At 36.2% G+C, this 19817-nt stretch overlaps 1 protein-coding gene across 1 annotated transcript in view; it reads right to left on the bottom strand.

Annotated features, from left to right (window-relative positions):
* DPYD (dihydropyrimidine dehydrogenase) overlaps nt 1-19817 on the bottom strand; it is a gene marked incomplete at its 3' end in the record, with an annotated part of 141579 nt that overhangs the window by 48544 nt on the left and 73218 nt on the right. Inside the window, exons 8-9 of the mRNA XM_008939591.1 lie at nt 16887-16955; nt 14309-14392 (exon numbers count right to left, since the gene is read on the bottom strand). Of these exons, the coding sequence (XP_008937839.1) occupies nt 14309-14392; nt 16887-16955 (153 nt within the window). The remainder of the gene's footprint in view (nt 1-14308; nt 14393-16886; nt 16956-19817) is intronic.

The raw sequence follows: 19817 nt of genomic DNA, 5'->3' as shown, positions 1-19817 counted from the left end.
TTTTTTCCCAATCCAAGTTTATGAAAGTGCCTGCAGCTTTTACTGTTGATAAAGTGGTTGATGAAACCTGCATAGCTAAGAAATATTTTCTAAATGGCTTGATATGTAAAATATTACGGGCTCTAGAAATAGCTGGACTGTTAATTACTCTGTTAATGTACAGGATTTAAATGCTTTTGGTTCAAAGTCTACCATGTTGCTATAAATTATCTTCTATTACACATAAATAGGTTTGTTGGTTCTCTCATTAATGATGATGCAGTGTGATTGTTACAGAACGTGTAGCATAATTTTGCTCTGTGTGTCAATCCAGTAGAATGAACACATGCTTCAATGGACTGTAATATCCGTTGGTAGCACACTTCATTTATCTGCTGTATTTTTTTCTTTTTTTTTAAACAAACACCATTTAAATAAAAGCCTGGTGAAGTTACCATCAGCTAAAACATAATATTGATTCATGCACTCTACCTACAGGAATCTGTTGGTAATTTAATACCATACAAAGTCTCTTTTGGTATGAGATGTACATCAGTGTGTCTTCTGTCTTCCTGTTCTTAATCAAATATTGCTTGTTTATTCCAAAGGCACAGGAGATTTGAATGTTACAAGGGTAGTCTTTTTACTTCCCTAAGCACAGTACAGAATCTTTTTTCCTGAATATTCATTATAGCCTTGGGCTAGATGGAGCTTTTAATCCTAACTACTCATTGCCAATGGGTAGATATACTAGAGGAAAATCATCTATTCAGCTTTTTTTCTAAATGATCACATGATAAGCTTAACTACAACCATAACTATAAGAATAAGTCCTCAGAAATTAAAGCAGCAAGTTGTCTACTGATTGCATTAGGCATTGGTAATGAGATGAATCCCATGTCCTAGCACCCCCAAGGCAGATATATCCTGCCTGTTTGAAAAGGAGTGTGAAACTGCTGTGCATAGAGTAGGTCATCTCTCCTTGTGTTTCATGGGCAGAAACAAAACCATGAAGAGATAGGCAATAGATTTTCAGAAATATTGGAAATTTTTATGACCTATTTTCAGTGTTCTTGCAGGGTCTTCATTTCTACACTGTCCTGTTACTGCACAATCATTATACTGGAGCCAGAACACCACTGAGGCCAGGAAGTACTTTTATACTCATTTAATAAATGGAGGGAGGAGAGTTAGAAAGGCTGAGGTGCACCTCCTCAAACTCATCTTTTTTTTGATGCCCAGTTTTTACCAAGTCATTTCCATAAAAATGTGAAAAGGTTTGTCTGGCAGAAAACTGCACTGGATTCTTCAGAACACCTTAAACCATGAGATACTCTCCACATCAAAAAAAGAAATCTTTTTAATCCTTCAATCAGTTTTTCAGTGTATTTGCATAATGAAAGAGATAGAAATACAATTCTTCTGGGATAATGAGCATGCTTTTCTTAACTATGAAAAAAGTCCTTGGGAAGCAGGTATGTGCAAATATATGCACATATGTATGTGTGCATATACAAAGAATACAAACAGTCTGAAAGATGTCATAAAAATAAACCGGTTATAGAATTTTCACTGAAAACTTCAGAAGGAAGGCTACCACTCAGTAGAGAACATGAGCTGATGTTGTCTAGTGCTACAGAAATGGACTATATCATGCAATATTCAGTCCATCCCAAAGTACTATAACAGTGGCATTTTTGTCTCACTTAAAAACAGAGTCACAGAATGTGAGGATTTGAAAGGTGCCTCTGGGAATCATGTTGTCCAACCCTCCTGCTAAAGAAGGGTGACCATGGCCAGGATTGCATCCAGGTGGGTTTTGAACCTCTCCAGAGAAGGAAACTCTCTGGGAAGCCAGTTTCAGTGCTCTGCCACCTTCAAAATAAAGAATTTTTTTCCCATGTTCAGATGAAACACAAAGTGTCCCACTTTGTCCCCGTTGCTCCCTTTTTTGTTGCTGGGCACCACCGAAAAAAGCCTGGCCCTATCCTCTTGACACTCACCCTTTAGATATTTATAAGCATTGATAAGATCCCCAACAGGATAAACAACTTTGTAGTTGTGGAAAGCGTAACAATGTAACTCCTCTCAGACACAATCCAAATTTTACATACGGCATGAAGGCTTTCTTACATAGGACTACAGAAGTTACAGTTACAGGTCATGCTGACGATTTGTGCAGGTCTGCTATCCCGACTGTGATGATGGGAAGCTCTAGATGGCACAGAGAATGTTGCAAGATCCATTAGGACCTTGTGTGTAAAGCCCTTAAATCCTGTCTATCACTACAATGACCTATACATCAGAGTTTCAGAAACTGAAAATACTTCATTCTATTTAATGCAAGTGTAAGTCTGATCTTCCTCATAAACCCCAAGTCTTTGACGGCCACAAAACTATTCCCATATATATCTCTTGCCAATGAGTTTAATGGCTAAATCATGCATTATGTCAACATGTTTGCAATTTTAAATACTAAGTATTTTAACACAGAGGACTGAGTTTGTCTTTGTATTAATTTAATAGAGATGAAGCTGACATAGGATTTCTTATCTATGATTAGTAGCCAAGTGGCACCAAGACTCCCTCATCAGTATATTCTTCTGGTGACAGATTTTCTTTCTGTATTGGCTCTTCATAAAATAATCTTTTAGCCCCTTTACATCTATTATCATTGGAGGACTTTTTCTATATGAAATAAATGTTCTACAGTTAACTTCCAAATTCTTCATAGTAGATATATTTTCCAAAACAGTATAGATAGCTATGGGAAAAGGTGGGAGTGCTTTTATGTTCAGGAATGATGTAGCTTAAGAAAAACGTTAAAAGTGAGAATTTGCAAGATTCAGGTTTTAAATTTAATTCATGTACTATTCTCATTTTGCTGTTTCATTCAAAAGTAATCTATGAGGGAAGAGTTAAACATATCCTCAGTCAAATTGCTGACATGAGAGCTCATGAGGACTCAAATACCACTGGCTCAACATGTAGGTCTGGATCTGCATCTTTTACAGAGATCCAACAGATGTTCTAAGAACTTGTTAGTCTGATTAGCTGGTAGTTTAAATGGTTTTTATATGTGTCTATCATATATCACTTTTACAGATCAAACATGGATCCAAAAATCCATCAGGAAGTCAGAATTTAAAAAAATCAGATTTTTTCTCTGTGTGTGAAGAGCTATTCTTTGTTATAAAAGTATGGGAATTTCAGCTTAACGCATTGCAAATTAGTATCTTTAGCATTCACCTATTTATTTTATACTATTATTGAGCTTTTCCACAGCTGTCTTTTTTCCATCCAACGATGCCCAACGTTGCCTTCATGAAACTGTCTATCTCTAAATACTAACTACCCAGAATTTCCACAGTACGTAACTATAGACTTGCAGTCAATCAGTATAGCAAGAGACACAATTTCAAATCTCATGGTTAATTTTGCTGTCTTCTCACATCCTAGAAAGGGGCAGTTTAGGTTGCTCATTTGTCCTATTTCAAACTTAATTAAAGCTAACAATTTGTTTAAAGCCTGTCAAATTAAGGGAAGGATTTCCCAGGATAGAAGATGAATAACTCTCCACTTCTCATCTGGAGTAAAAATGTTTCCTCATTTCTCAGGAAATTTGACAGCTTTTGGTCAACATCTATTGACCGCAGCTGTCAAAAAAGAAAGAAACGAGGCAGTTTAACCTAAGGCAGGAACAACAGTTTTCACAGTTGTATGTGAAGCTATCTATATATATTAGGAAAAATTTTTTAAAAAAGCTTAAATGACTTCAGAGGCATTGGGTCAGCCTGCTCAACCCCACAAAAAATGTACCTGCTGGATGAGAGCTTCTATCTTTTTGGTTAGAATGTATGACATGATGCAATGTGAAACCAATGCTACAAAATAAACTTTTGTAGATAACAACAGTATGTGAGTTCAGGAATCTTTTTCAGTCAATACTGCATTGCCTTTTAGTGGGAGATCCAAAGTGTACTGAATGTAGCAGAAGCCTTTGATTGGTTTAGTAAAAAACAAACAAAAAAATGCTTCAAAATCGCACTAGACATCTTCAGTAAAATGGTACAGGAAAATTCTATTCAGGATGAAAATTCAAAAACATCCATAAATGGAGAATTTCATATCTTGTTCTGGGAGAATCGAAATGGTTTATTCCAGTTTAGGCCTTCAGCTTTAATTAATTAACTTGCAGTTTCAAACAAAAGGCCTTTTCAATATGAAGAGAAGTTCTAGGGTCTTTTTTTTGGAAGAATTTCTAAAAGATCAAAGGTTCATATGAGAAGAATTAAACCAGGTCCACATATTTATCATTTGGCTACACTACCACAGCAACAATATGTACTGTGACTCACTGGTTTCTTGCTCACTGGTTTAATTCAAGGATATACTTATCTTCTACTCTCTTATACACTCTAAAATGCTCCTTTCTTTTTTGAAAAAAGTATTTTAAAATATGTCTACTGGGTAAATTAAGACATGTATGTTATTTCTACATAGTAAGCATTCTCCTCATAATTCAAACAAAAAATGTAATTTTTTTAAACTGAAGAGATAAGATGTGGCTTATATAACTAAGCATGTACTATGAGTGAAAAGCCCCCATTTTTCCTTACAAAACTCTGCAGATTAAGCCCAGAAAATTCCTATTAGCTTTTACAGACTACATTCATTCTTTTTCTAAGTCTTTTCACTCAGGCAAAAAACATTACCACACGAAGACCATGTAAAGACTTTTAAAAATTATTTAATTATTTATAGGGAGTAATGACTTCCCATGTATAGATGATTTTTCCAAAGTAAAAATTTAAGCAAGAGTCTAGAGACTGGATGCAACTTTTTTTTTTTTTTATTTTTTTTTTTTTTTTTAAAAAAAACTTTTTATGGTAATTTATAAGAACTAAAATAACCCTGCCATTTAGATCCATTCTTAGATGCTAGGAATTAATTACTTTAACGTAATGCTGTGAGCATGATGTCATGATTTAATCAGCTGCTTTTCAGATCAGTCACTGCAAATTCCACTTGGGGAAGCCTGAAATTCTCCTCCTTATCCAGTGATACCAAAGCATCACTGGACAAAATCTGGATTAAGTCTGGGCTTTGGTCATGCCTGAGATGAGAAGTCAAAGCTCAAAGACCCTGTCTATACTGAGAGAGTTAACAGCAGGTATTGAGGAAAGCCAACGTAAGACTATAATACTATCTTGGTTTCTACTTCTCAGGCTACTTTGAAAAACTAAAAAAGAATTAAAAATTTAAAATTGGTGCACATTGAGAAATGTAGCCTTAAATTTAACAGTGTTTAACCAAATAAACTTAAAAAAAAAATCATAAAAGATTTTGATAGAATCAGAATTTCAATAAATTTCAACAAATTTCAACTTTAGCAGAAGCCTATTTCCCTCTTCTTTCTTATTCTCACTTGGTAACACAGTTACTATTTCTTCCTTCTCCAACTCTACAGTTAGAACCTTGGAAAGATGTTAAAAGCATAAGACAAGTAGCCTTTCATTGCCTCTCTCTATTCCAAATGCAAAAAGGGGACCAATAAGCTGTTGTACCACACTACTGGAGCTGCATGAATGAACGATGCTTAACATTTTGTTAAAAAAAAACAAACCAAACTAAACCAAACCAATACAACCCCAAAGTCCCCAAAAATCAACCAAATAACCAAAAAAAAAAAAAATCTCAGTCCAAAGCTTTTTAACATATCTAATAGCTGTCAATATTAACATAGGCCAGTATCCAAATTCAAGAATACATTTATCAAAGTGTTTTGTGGGAGATCCACTTTGGATACCTCATTAGGAGCACAGCACTCCTACATGCCTTCTTTGATAACATAGCACGTAATGACTGAAAAGATAACCAGCCTAAAGACAAGGTCAAAAATGAGCTGGAAATTTTTGATTGACTGGTAGACAAAAGTACAAAACATAGATTTGTGTTTGGAGTTAGAGCAACGATAAGAGGGATGTCAAGATCAAGCACAACTAAGACTTGAAAGGTTTGTGGTTGGTTTTAGTCAGCTTTGCAATTACTGCCTTTACAGATCACATAAAAGTTTTTAGTTTTCTCCCCAGCACTAAAATAAAAACAACTGAATTTATTTTGTAAACTGAGTCCTCTCTCTCTCCATATGGTCAGACCATAACGTTTTTTCTTATTCCGAATTTTTTGGTTTGGGGAGTTACATTTGTTGTTGGGATGTTTGCATTTTTTAAAACTAAAATGTTATTCTAAGTAATCAGAAGAAACATCACTGTTAGAAAGCTTTCTACCTTAAAAATAACTATAAGACTTTTTACAGTATTATAGTTACCTTATATGATAGGAAAAGCTCACTAGGTTTCACTGAGATAGGTCAGTTAAAACTGTAGCAATCACTGTTTACAGCTATTGATTTTAATGCAACATTAAGGGAGTCAGATACAACCATTGTTTTCTTTGACTGTCAGAATAAGGGTTAATAATAGTTGGCCTGGAAGGCTGAAGCACAGGTTGCCCGTTCAAATTAGCTAATTATTTTTTCTCATACCAATTGGGTCTAAAAAGGCTAAGTAAAAAATATGAAATGGCACATTTACATTTTATAAACTTCTTAGAGATACTGGAAAGATTATTTATCAACAGTAATGGTATATGTAAAGTATTGATTAATAAAAATGCCTTTTTACCCCTTACAGAACAAAATATTTTATCTTGGGGTTTATTGTGTTTTTTTTTTTTTTTTTTTGTTTTTTTCTTTTCCCCTAGATAACCAAAATAATGTTCCTCATAGCACTGTAAAAGAGTGGCACATGACATGGTTAAACAATATTTCAGCTCTTTAGTTCATGCAGAGGTTACCTGCTAGAAGGCATAAAGGTTTGATTAGGTTTACATCATACATGAAATATTTTAAAGGGAAGCATAGTACTTGAATATATTGACTGCTAAAGCTACAAATAGCTTTTTCTTGTGGTCAGGTAGGCAAGCTCTCAGTCCTTTCCTATAATAAAGTGGCAGAAAATAACAAATAATTGAGGAAACCATAAACATTTGAAAACATCAAAGTAAGGAAGTTAAAATCTATGCCCCCAGAAGGATTTCTCACTCAGGTTTTAAAATGATCATCATATGGGCCTGTATTCAGATTTGTTATACTCTAAAGAGCAGGCCTCTCAGCACAGCAACTAACTTTCCTAGGTGAGGCAAATGAAAATTCTCATGTAGGCAGTGAAGACAGTAGTTAAAGACATTGTTAATTAACTTTATCAAACGGTGTTATAAAACTGAAACCACAGAAAGAAAAAACTATTACTGTGCACTGTGTAGTTAACTTTTAATGTGCACCAAGATGAACAATCTTAAAATATTTCATTTTACCTGTACATAGATACTTGTGGCTGATCATTTCTTTTCCAATAAATACTGTCTACCAGACATCATCAGTATGAACAACTGCAATACCTTATGCTGCGGCCACACATCCAAAGGCAAAGTAGCTCACAGGATCTGGACATTTAACCAAAACATTGAACCACATAGGCCACAGAAATATGCTTTCCCGAGTTTTCTACATTTCCCTTTTTAGAAAGCTTCTCAGTACATTAAAATACAATTGCAAGAATAAGTAAAAGTTGCCATTTGGTTAAAAAAAAAATAACCATGGATTTCTTTCTTTCTGGGAAGCACTCACTATATATTTTATCATAGCTAGGCTACCGAAATGACATTAAAACAGCCCAAATCATTTTGTTTCCTTTTTAAACAGTGTCAGGTCACTGAGATTTTGGCCAAACTGACGTTCTTTGTGACATCTGTCATCCATAATGTGAATTCCAGCTGAAATACATCCACCATAGTGAGACTGAAAATAAGGTTATCCCCAACTTACTTTCATGTCTTCATGAATTTCAAAGGATCAGAATCACCATAACATTTTTTAAGAAAATCTATTCTGTAGAGAATTCTTTCCACATATAAATAAAAAGTAACCACACACAAACAATATTTAAACATTCTTAACAGCCATACCATGTCACTAAAAAATTTCAGCAAGTCAACAGTGCTGTTAACATTACTGTCCTATTTATAATCCCTTTTTATTTTCTGTTCTGTCTTTTAAGTAATTCAATTAAAAATCCTTCAAAGCAATAACAGTGGATTAAATGTTGTCAAACTGCAATACAAAATTACAAAATAGTGTTCTGATGATGAATTTATTAAACTTAATTAATTTCCTCATGAGTGTATAAAAATATATTTTTTAAGACCAAAAAAAAACCCCATTAACTGTGATACTTCATTATGAAGTACTGTCTCCTTTTACATGTTACAAAACCCAGAACACATAAACACATGAAGAACATATGGAGCTAAAGACATGGAAGAAATCAATTTAAAACATGGGATTTAATCATCTCCGAATCCTCTGAATGCCACAGAAAAGGAAATGAATCCTCAGGTACTGGAGTGATGCCACCAACCCAGGACTGATCACATAGTCAGCAAGCTTTTTCTGTTTAGATTTCCACTGAATAACTCATGAGTCAATTGTTACTTTGAGAGCGACTCAGCAGAGGGTTTACTTTATGTTGGAGGTTTTAAAGAAGGAGAGAGTGGAAAGAGCAAGAGAAGAGACACACAGGGAACCAGGGAAGGTGAAAAAATCATCCGAAGAAGTTAAAACAACAAAACTGTACTATCATAAAGGATGACATGTGTGCACAATCAGTGTGGGAGCCAGGAATGTAAACCCACCAAATATATCTCCTGGCCTGCAAGAGAGCATGCGTAGATCTATGTTTGCAGGAGTTGGACTATTAAAGTTCCTGTTCATCTTCATCAGCTTGGGCTGCAGACAACTTCTCTTCCCTACCTAGCTGCTTAGTTTTGTGAAACTCACAGAAATTCAGTATCTTTGAAACAATTTCAACTCGAGAAACATGCTCCTTTGGTTGAAACGTGTCCCAGAGCAATAGAGAGCACTGATGGACACAAAGACAGTGAGATCAGCTAGGACTTATCTCCTTAAGATGCCAGCCAAAATGTATGAAAGTGCCCAATGCAAGAGAACAAGATATCTGAAACTCCAATGCAAGAGAACAACAAGACATCTAAATCCTGAAACTCCGTCACTAACACCAACACAAGCCTCACTTTGATTATACTGGATTTGGGTGGCAATGTTCCCACTGCTGCTAGAGCACAGGCTAACACCACCCTGCTGTACTTTGCATTAATTTGTTGCAATGACTGATACAAAAGAGAAGAGAGAGAACTAATGCTGCCTGCAGGACTCAATGAATTATACTTAACCAGCATATTATTGTAGGCTGATAGTAGAATGCTACATGAACACAGATATAATCAAATTTTGTTTGGGGCATCATTTATTTAAAATACTTCAAGCTCCTTGCTGGCAGAGCAACAGCGAATAAGAATGCTATGCTGTGCACTTCAATTAAAAAGCAGCCTCATCTTTCCTATTTCCAAGGTACAGCAGAGCAAATCTAATTGTGCCATGCAGTCAGTTTTCATCTTTGCAGAGCAACCGGGGCTTTGGCTTTTTTTTTTTTTTTTTTTACATTTATTTATTTATTTTATTTTGTTTTTGGTAGATTTGTCTTCTGAACAAGGCAATGTGGGTTGTTATGAAACTTGCCTCCTAATTGCAGGCAATAAACATGAACACAGCCAGGAGCACAGGCTGTAGCTAGTACAGTTTAAGTAAAATGAAAATAAAGGTAAGAGAAGAACCACAAAGCAAGTTCATTTTACATCTGAACTGAATAGTTAAACCACCAGGATCAGGATTTCAGTGCTCACAAGAGACATATACACTCCTCTTCCAATATAAACTAAAAAAACCCAATCACCCAACCTACAGGTAAAATGCTGAGATAGGCAAAGATTTTTTTTTATATTTTGGAGATTACAACATATGATTAATTAATGAGAAATATTTATAAGCCACGATGTCATTAACTTTTAAAATATTTGCTTATAGCATAAAGAATCTCTGTTCTTGCACTTAGGCTGAGAGATTGGAATATGAGATTTGTTTTTTAAAAAAGTATAGAAGCAGCTTCTGTGCTATAGAAATTTAACTGATATGTTGCTTTTAGTTGAGAATTCCCTAGCATACTGATCACCTCACCCCAAGTGAACAGACAAGTCCTCATGCTTCCATTTATTCTCTACTCACTTCCTATCCCTGGTACAAACGATGCAGTGTTTGCACAGAAACTGAGCAGGATGAATTCACAAAAATCACAAAAATGCTTGTCTGAATGGACTTCTGGAGGGCAGCTAGTCCACAATCCCTCTCTGAGTGGGGCTAGTGCCAACACCAGTTGAGGCTGGCCATGGATTTGCCTGCCTGAGACCTGAAAACTCCAGAGATGGAGAGCACACAGCCCTACTAGAAAACATTCCTGTACTGCATCACCTTCTTGGTGAATATTTTTTCCTGATGCCCAATCTGAAATGTTCAGCCTGGATTTTGTGGCCATTGCCCCCTGCTGTATCATCTGACACTACAAAGAATCATCTTTCCTTTGTAGCTAATCTTCCAGCATCTTTAATACTACCTTTCAGTCAGCTGTAGGCTTCTCTTCTCTTGCCTCCATTGTTTTTTGCTCACCGGTAGCCCAAGGAGACTCACTGATATTGTTGAAGAATTTGGATATCACTTGTCCTAGTCAGTCTTACGGAGGATTCTAGCTATATGCACATCACAATTACTAGACCTGGGATTTCATCCAAACAAGAAAGACTGACACAAAACATAGCAGAAATGCAAAATAACCTCCAGACTCAATTCAACAATTTATTTGTTCTTATCGAAGCAGCTGGAGAGACTTGATGACTTCTGGACCAAAACCAAAAAGTCAAACAGTTAAATTTGTTGATTTCACATCACAGTAATGGTTCTGAATACTTAATGCCACCTTTTAGAGGGATAAGTTAAATAAAAATTTAAACCACCATTGAGTGTTACCATCTCAGGTGTTTGACCGATTTACTATTTTCAGAATTTTATGCTATAATGACTACAGTAATGAACTATAGTGGGAAAGTGATACTGTCATTTTTTAATAATCTGCTGTTCACCATGTTGTCTTTATGTTTACTATTAAATGCCTCGTACACTTACGTTATTTGATTCAAAGAAAATTAGTGCATTAGTGCTGTTAAACCTAATGGTGGAAATTTGATTACCATTTGTAATGATATCCAACTTTTATACAGTTGCAGACTGTTATGAAAGAATACAAACCTTAACTTTATTATCATTAATCAGCATTAGTAAATATAATTGACATTTTATACAGAACCAGCTTTAAGTAACTTATTGGCAGCAATACAGATGCCTCTTAATATTACCCTCTGGCTAGCTATGCTGTTTGGGCGCCAGAGCGTCTACACTAATGACTTGGAATTAAAATCAAATAAAAGCTGGGAACTGTAATTCAGTATAAAACAAACAGCCATGCTTAGTATCAATTGTTTAGATATAATCTGAATATATCTGGAGTTTAAAAAATTTAGAGTGGTACAAAACAGTGGAACCGTTTTGAGACTAGATAACAAAAGAGGATAGAGAAAAAATGAATGTGATGTTTCCAGATTTCTACACTTACCCTTAGGCACACCATAGGAATTCAAACAAGGAGAAAAAGTAGACAGTGTAATTAACCTTTCCTTTCACATTTTTTTTAAACAACAACAAAAAGGCAGAATGTTTTAGACATTATAAATAGAAAAAGTACATATACATGTTTTTCTACTATTATTTTTCATCTCAGCAATTTGTGTTGCTTCCTGAGGATTTAATTTGCTTAGGCATGAAAAAGGACCTAATCCTGAAAAAATTTTCCTATGAAGATATTGATTATGTTATCAAAAGATTTAAGAAAACCTGCTTCACAGTACACCCAGGAAAGCTGCTGTCTCTCAAAGCCTCATGCCTTGACTCCTAGATATTGAGTGGTGGTTTTTTTTCCATATCTGAGCCCTCTCTTCTCCATACCACCTATCTGACCTCAGCTCTGTCAGGGTGTGGGGGGGAATAAAATATTGGAGCAGAGCCAAAATACTTCCTAGCGGTTTTGTGTCTTACAAGGGTGTATCCAGGGTCCACCACACATTGAAGCCCTTTGAAGAGCAACTGATAAATCTCATCATGCATACAGTTATTTTATCCAGTTTATCCTCACGTTTGCTTTTTCATTTAAAGTAATTCTAATTTCATTTTAGCCCACTCTGAGGATGAACCTCAGAATTCAGCCCTCTAAAAGTGACTCGTTTCGTTCATTTGTCTAAAGCAGCATATTCTTTTTGAGCTCTCATTTTGCTGAGGTAGTTAAGAAAAACACTAGAATATATTTAAGCAAGAGTAGTACATATTAAACATTCAAAAGAATATCTATATTGTATAGGGAAAAGAGAAATTTTATTATTATACAAACACACATGTATATATAATGTAATCTTCTTCTTGCTTTATGGATCTTATCTCCTCCAAGGAGAGTCACAAATCCACATGATAGCCCTGAGTGCTCAGATTTTGCATTTGGTTCTCTGATTTTACAATAGCTGAAAGATATGTAAAAACTCATGTAGCCAGACAGCTCCCCACTGACTACACATCTAAGCAACTTCACATGCATATATTATTCCAAACAGTGAAAGCTGGAAATAACATATGCCTTAAAAAAAAAAAAAAAAAGAAGCAGCATGCTTGAAAGAAGCCTGTTTCAGCCTGTGTGAAATCTTCAGTGCTTCCCCTGACCAAACCACACCATTCTACAGTGTACTGCCACCTCAGGTGGGGACAATCCCAACTACTGAGTTATACTCTGCAGAGAGGAGGATGGGAATCGCTTCAGAAATTTATAAAAAGAGCTGCTATAACTCTTTGTTGGTGAATGCAATTTAGGAAAAGAAATTAATAACTCTTACCATTTTGCCAGTGTGACCCTGGAGGGTTTTTATAATTCTCTCCCATTTTTAATAATAACTTTGGTAAGTGACCACTGGCAATACAGAAAGCATACTGATTACGTTCATTAAAAACAATAATCTATAGCATGGAACAGATTGACATCATTTTGTTCACAGAAAATAATAAAACATCCAGTGTACTGTGCCTGACAGTATCGCCAGGATAAAGTTATACTGGAAGTATGTCCACAAGTTGCACTGAAACAACTACAGCTTCTATTGCCTCCATACTAAAAGTTTTACAAAGGTAATGGTTTACTTATTTAACCACATCTCAGTTCTTACAAGTTTTGTGTCTCACTGAGGAAGTGAGGATGACCCTCTTCAAGGGGATCAGCTGAATAGTGTGTGCAAACTTTAAGGCATGTAATTATGATTCCCACTCTACATGTTCCTCCTATTCCTTCCCCCTCTCCCCCTTCAAAAGATAGTAAGATAAGAAATCAAACAGGCTTCATACTTCTGAAGTGCTGCTGGTCATACTAAAGACTATCTCTCTGGGTAGACTGTAAACCAAGATTCTTCAAAGACTTCCAAGCTCCCCACATTTGGGAAGGTTTCAGAGCCAAAACAAATTTCACACCGTGAACAAAATATGAAAAAAATCTGAAAACTTCAAAAGGATATTAGTATGAGAATTGGATTTTGTGTGTGTTTATTTTCTTTTCATGAGTGAAACAATACACATTCTCCTAAGTGAAGTCACTGATGTATTGATAAAACTCTGCATTGGATTTCTACACAACAGAGACATCAGGCACGGATAAACCCAACCTAAACTGTATAAACCATCAAATCTATAGGTTACAGAGCACAGGCTCTTCTAAGAGAGAAGACATTAACTGTAGGTGGCACTACCAGAATATATGCCATATTCCGTGATACTAAAATACAGTTAGGTTCATACGTGAAAAACTGTGAAATGATATGCATGTATATCTCATGTCCTTCAAAATCATTATGGATATAAGCAGTAGTAACCAGGTTGTGATCTAAAAGATATCTACAGGGCACTGAAATGGAAGCAAACAAATTCTGTCCAAGTGCTTTTTGGAAATTATTTGTTTTCATCTTGTTCCTTGTCAAATACATAATGTATTTTTGTTCTCAGCAAAACTAAGCGTTTTGTATATTCTCAGCTTCTGTCTTTTTTTTTTTTTTTTCCCTCTTTGCTTTCAGCACTAAATATTCAAACACATTCAACCTAAAAATCTCAAGCTAGTAATCTGCTGCTTGTGTCTTCCCCCTGAGGTGTAACTATCAATGTGGTACTGCAGGATTGCTGAAGAGACATGAAAGAGATTGCAGTTTGCAGTTACAGTGTTACCTGCCCACAGGCCAGGCCCATGCCTCTCTCCCCCATACCATGAGGACATGATAAATTTAACTCCAGAGCATCTGCACCAGCAACCTATGAAAGATGCAATAGGAAAAAATATGAAAAAATGCAAAATTAACTTCAAGAAACGTACTCTTTCCTGTAGCATTTACTTTTCATGTTAAATACATTTCTTAAAAGAAAAAAAAAAAATCAAATCTAAAGAGAGAAAGCTATAGTTATGACAGCCTGGAAAAAAAAAAATGTGTTGAACATTACAGAGGAAAATTTCAAAATCTGATGTGGTTCCCAAAATTATATAGGAAATAAATAAAAAGACACAAGCACAATAAGGATTTGGTGCTGGAAAATGTTAAAGAATGAAATGTAATTACAGGGCTGCAGGGCAGCGGGGAGAGCAAGGTTCAGTAGTCAGTGTTATGCAGGTGCTTCTGTGCTCTGAAGGACTGTGACTCAGTAGTAAATTTCTCCTTTCTGCTTTAATGAATTTAGTCTTTACACTTTCTGCAGGCATTTGTACTGTGCCACAGCTTTTGTCATTAAATATTTTTCTTTCTGAAGTCAAACAAGAGAGTATGAAAAAAAAGTCTCTATAAAAATATTATTCATGCTGACTTCACTTCCTCACTGTCTATTAGTGACAATTAAAAAGGCAAAGGAGCCGAGGGGTACACGGGCAGCACACAAACACGCTCCTCTTCCCCCCTGCTGACCTGCTCCAGCCAGAGACCAGGACCTCTCCGGTCACCTTCCACGTGGCTGTAACTAGCATTTTGTTTTGCATTTGCATTTTGGTTTTGCTTATTGAACTGGAGGAGCTGCCTGCTGCGTGGCCATGGTTCAGCAGCTCCCGCAGTGCGTGAGCAGGGGAGAAGCCATCCATCACTTTCAGGGCTCTTCCACGTCCCGGCCAGCTCTGCGAGCCCGGCCACGCCGCGCTGGTGCCGGTGCTGTCGGCATCCATGACAAGCTGACCTTTTGTATGAATAGGTCGTCCTCCTGCCAAGGGGCACCGCGGGACCTTCTGGGGCTTCTGCTCTTTGGAAAGCCACATCTATTACCTCCCTAGGTAGGACCCTGTGCATGGGGTTAAATATCACTGCTCTTCAGCTCCGGATTCCAGAGCGCCCCAAACAACTGTGCTGCTCTCCACGGAGAGGCGACCAACAACTGCTTTGCAGAGGAAAATTACATCACGAAGGCGACACGCGACTGAGCGCGCTGAAAGAACTAGTTCTTTCTATGGGGGTAACAAATATAAACACAGATTGGAAATATCTGTCTTAAAGTTGGCTAGCAGCACCACCGGATTAAAAAAAGAGGAGCAAAGGGCACAATAAATCCATTCATCTTAGTCAGTTTAAAAGCAGGACTGCTCCTGTCAAGCATGGATTTCACAAAAGATTTCATGGTCAATTAGGTAAATACAGGTATAAAAGGGCTAGTGTTGAAGATCACCAAGCTAATTACTGGTGATGTTTAATTTCACTTCCCTAAGCCCCCAAAGTGATTTTTTTTCCACAGAGGTTTAAAATGCCCACAGAAAATAGAGAAGTGTCTTCCCACGCCGCAACAGGATGGCTTAGGACGCTGTGAGTAAAGAAACAATGATGTCCAAATAGACACGTTCAGCCATATGAAAACACAAATTCAAGATATCCACACCCAGATCTACACATATCTAAAAACATATATAAAAAAAATAAATAACACTTATAAAACATTTAAATCAGAGTTAATGCAAGCAATAATGACAAACAAATGGTTTTTATTTGCTCAAATTTGTTAAAACTTTCCTTTATTGGTCTGAAATGACACTTTTTGTGTCATTTAGATACTTCAAGTGGAAAAAGTAGTTTTATTTAAAAATAACAAATGTCTCAGATATAGACACCTTTCTGAATGAAATTATTGTGGTCTTAATCAAGTATTTAATATACTATTCCCTATGGACACACCTACATGTACTTAAATTTTTTTTCCATCAAATTGAAGCAAAATTTCAGGTGCATAGTCTGTTTGCATTTGTGTAAGATTGGATTTACATTATAGGAAGTCCACTCACTGCTATTATATATGCTGGTTTTCACTGCTATCATTTTTGAAAGTCTGTATTAAAACTAGAATAGCATTAAATGAGCCTTTTTATACTTTAAATATTCAAGAGTTTTATATTCAAAATTTCTTCTGGTGCTGTCAAAGTGGTGTGCCTGTAGGCAAGGTAAGATCAAGTTAGGCTCTCAAAGGTAGAATTAAATTTTATCAGGGCATCTGTCATAATATACAGTTTGCTTAAAATGCAAATAAAAAGTATATAGATTCAAAGACTAAAGGCTTTCCAGGTACTGCTTAAAAATCCAAGGGACCATTTTTATGGAACAAATTTCCTTTAAATTTACATTTCCATCATTTTAATGAAAATACAGAATAAACAAATTATAATGGACATGCTTTAAATTCTCATTTTTCACTTTGAATCTATTTCTTTCAAGAAATCCTTTATTGCAGCTCTTGTTTTTAAGGAGAATAAAAAAAAGATGCAGAAACACAATTAGGAAACCGTTACCTCGGCCATTTTTGAAAGTTCAGTCCAGTCCTCCCGGCTATAGCTGCACATGATACTGGCAATCAGAATCTGAAAACAATACATGTGCAATCATTTTAAAACATGTTACCAGATTTTGTAATAGAGTACTTTAATGTGACTCTGGACATAAACTAGCACTACCTGCATATGGGAGCCACTGGCTGTATACCACGAGCATGGATAGTGAAATACAGCTGCATATTTCACTGGGGATGAGAAATAGTATACAAAGTCATCTATTTTATCCCCGTTTCTTGAGTCATTAAGGAAAGCCAGCAGGTCTAGTCAAACCCATAGAGGACTTAGCATTCTCTTCAGTGGGTGATAAAGGAGAACAAAGGCTATTCTAGAAACAGAGTCCACCAGGAAAATGGTCAGATTTGTTTCTGAGGTCAGAGGAATTAAGTTATTTACTACTTATGTCAGAAGTACCTGGGGCTCTTTAGAGGTTGATAAGACAAAAGTGTGAGAACATGCCTGTGTATGGACACAGTATTCCAGGTGAGTTTATAAAGCCAGGATCCACTCTGGAATCTCATACCATGCAAGTTAAGGACAGTGACATGTAGCCAGGGCTGGTTTGCCTAGAGGCAACTCGGAGGAGACTCGTAGGATGTGGGGAAAATCTGGGAATCCTGGGAGAGCAGCACAGGAAAATTCCAGCTTTTGTTTTCCCACAATACACATTTTATCTCTCATTTGCTAGCTGTGGCCCCAGCTCCCCAAGAGCTGTTTCTGTGCATTGCCCTTCCTCCTTACTGCACTGAGCACCTTTCAGGTCCAGGTTCTGCCTGGAGCTGCTGCTGCCTCTGTCTTTACTGAGGTTCAAGGTTTTAGGTAAAATAAGTTCTAACAGGATTCTTCTGGGAGGGCAGCTAGACACACAACTTCCCAGTTGCACACAGTGCTATTTACTGTTAAGCAAATGTTGACAATTCCTCTGGTCGATGTCCAGTTCAAGTACAAAGTTAATTTCCGTTTAAAAGAAAATCTCTTGTTCTGAACCCACCAAAGATAAGCAGATACTTAAACTCTGAAGTTGAAATATTTGTAGTGAGATCAGCAGAGAATTCAGCCCAGGAACGTCTGCATGAAGGACTTGTTAGAACGATGAGGTTTGCAAGAAAAAGGCAATATAGTTTGATATTGCAGCAGCTAAAAGGTTACAACAGAAAAAGAAATCACAGAACTTACGAGCACACTACCAGCTCAGTGGGTGTTCAAAGAAAACAGCAGGAGAGGAGAACAGAAAAAACATCTGGCCACACTCTTGTTTATTTGGCCCTTTTATGTGAAATGTGAAACTTTCCCATTTTATTGTCAGCATTAATATCTGGGATGAGCTTAATTTATCACTCCCAGTCAGTATAACCCTTCTCTTGAACTTTCCCATAACGGTGAGGGTTAATCACCCATTCATATACGGCACAATACTGAAAAGCGTAATGTAGAAAAATTGTCCAATACACACAGTTGTTGGAAACTAAACTCCCAAATTATCTCCATATGAAGGATGAGATATTTAGTATCTTTGGAAGGGAGGCAAATACACTTTAAAAAGGAAGGTGGCTAGGGAGAAAATTAGACATGATGGGGTTACTATCAATTCATTTAAAAGGACAATACCACTTATCATCATCACTACTTCGATTATTTCCATTGTTTTGCTCTTATGAATCTCTGCCTATCAATCTACCACCCACCTACCAGCAGACTACCTGCCCATCCACCCTTCTGTCTGATGTTTGCAAGACGGGGGTCTTTTGAGAAGGAAATCGTTTGATGAAGTGCCTGCCTTGCCTGCAGGTGTCCATTTGTGTGCACCTCTAGCATAAATATAAGACCAAGTTTTTCATTAAACGCACACAATCATTACTGGCCATGCTTTAATTCCCCTCTTGATAGAGGCAAACATTCTCTCTCCTGTACCACACATTCTTCTATTGAGAAAACGTCTTATATATAAATCTGTAGGTCAAATGTTTATGGAACAAAATTCTATGTTCTATTTGAATATTCAAGACAGTTTGAGTACTCCAGAAATAACTATATACCTGTTTAAAAAGATCCTAATATTTTTAAAAATGCAAATTGTGAAAAATAAGTTTAAGAAAGTATATATGAGAAAAACTCAGAGTATGAAACTAGTTAAAATATGCACTTACTGGAAGTTAGCTAGAAACTGTATCTTGTCAAATTCACACTTTCCATAAAATGACTAAAGCAAAAAAAAAAAAAAAAAAAAAAAAGAATCCCCAGACACTGACAACATGATAAGGATTTTCACAGTTGCAGTCAAAATCCAAAGTATATCAGAAATATACACAATTCAGCTTTAAAACAAACCACATTTTTCAGCAGGTGCAGGAAAAGTTGTAAGACAACAAGGGCGGCTGACTATATTCACAAGTAGCGGAGTTAGGTTATGTCAAGTATTATTAATAAAATTTGAAAATTCTACTGGGAGTGCACAAAAGAGGAGGAACAAGATCTGTGACGTTTCAAAGAGCTGTTAATTAAGACAACATGTTTATTTAATATTGATTAATTTTAGCATTCACATTTAAAATTAAGTACATACTTCTGACATAAGCAGTGGTTTACAATAAATAACCAAAATAAATGAAAGCAAAAATTACATTTCTTCTGTGACTGTTAACACGAAAACCATGATCTCAGAGGGAATAATGACAATTTTAAAATAGTAGGGCTTCTATTCTTCTTTTCCCCCCCAGAGTTCTCTTGTAACTTGAAATAAAACTTAATTCCTAGGTGGAAACAGATCCTCCAGCACTCAGTGCTAACAAAATTGTCCCTCCAAGTGACTATTCTTCCTCAAAGTGCCTCTATGGCCTTTTCATTTGCAATCAGTACCTATGATAAAAAAATAATAATTATCTTAGGTGGACA

Source organism: Merops nubicus, unplaced genomic scaffold (genome assembly GCF_000691845.1).
Source record: "Merops nubicus isolate BGI_N331 unplaced genomic scaffold, ASM69184v1 scaffold12384, whole genome shotgun sequence".
In the NCBI taxonomy this organism is placed as follows: Eukaryota; Metazoa; Chordata; class Aves; order Coraciiformes; family Meropidae; genus Merops; species Merops nubicus.
This window is presented reverse-complemented; position numbering and strand designations above follow the sequence as displayed.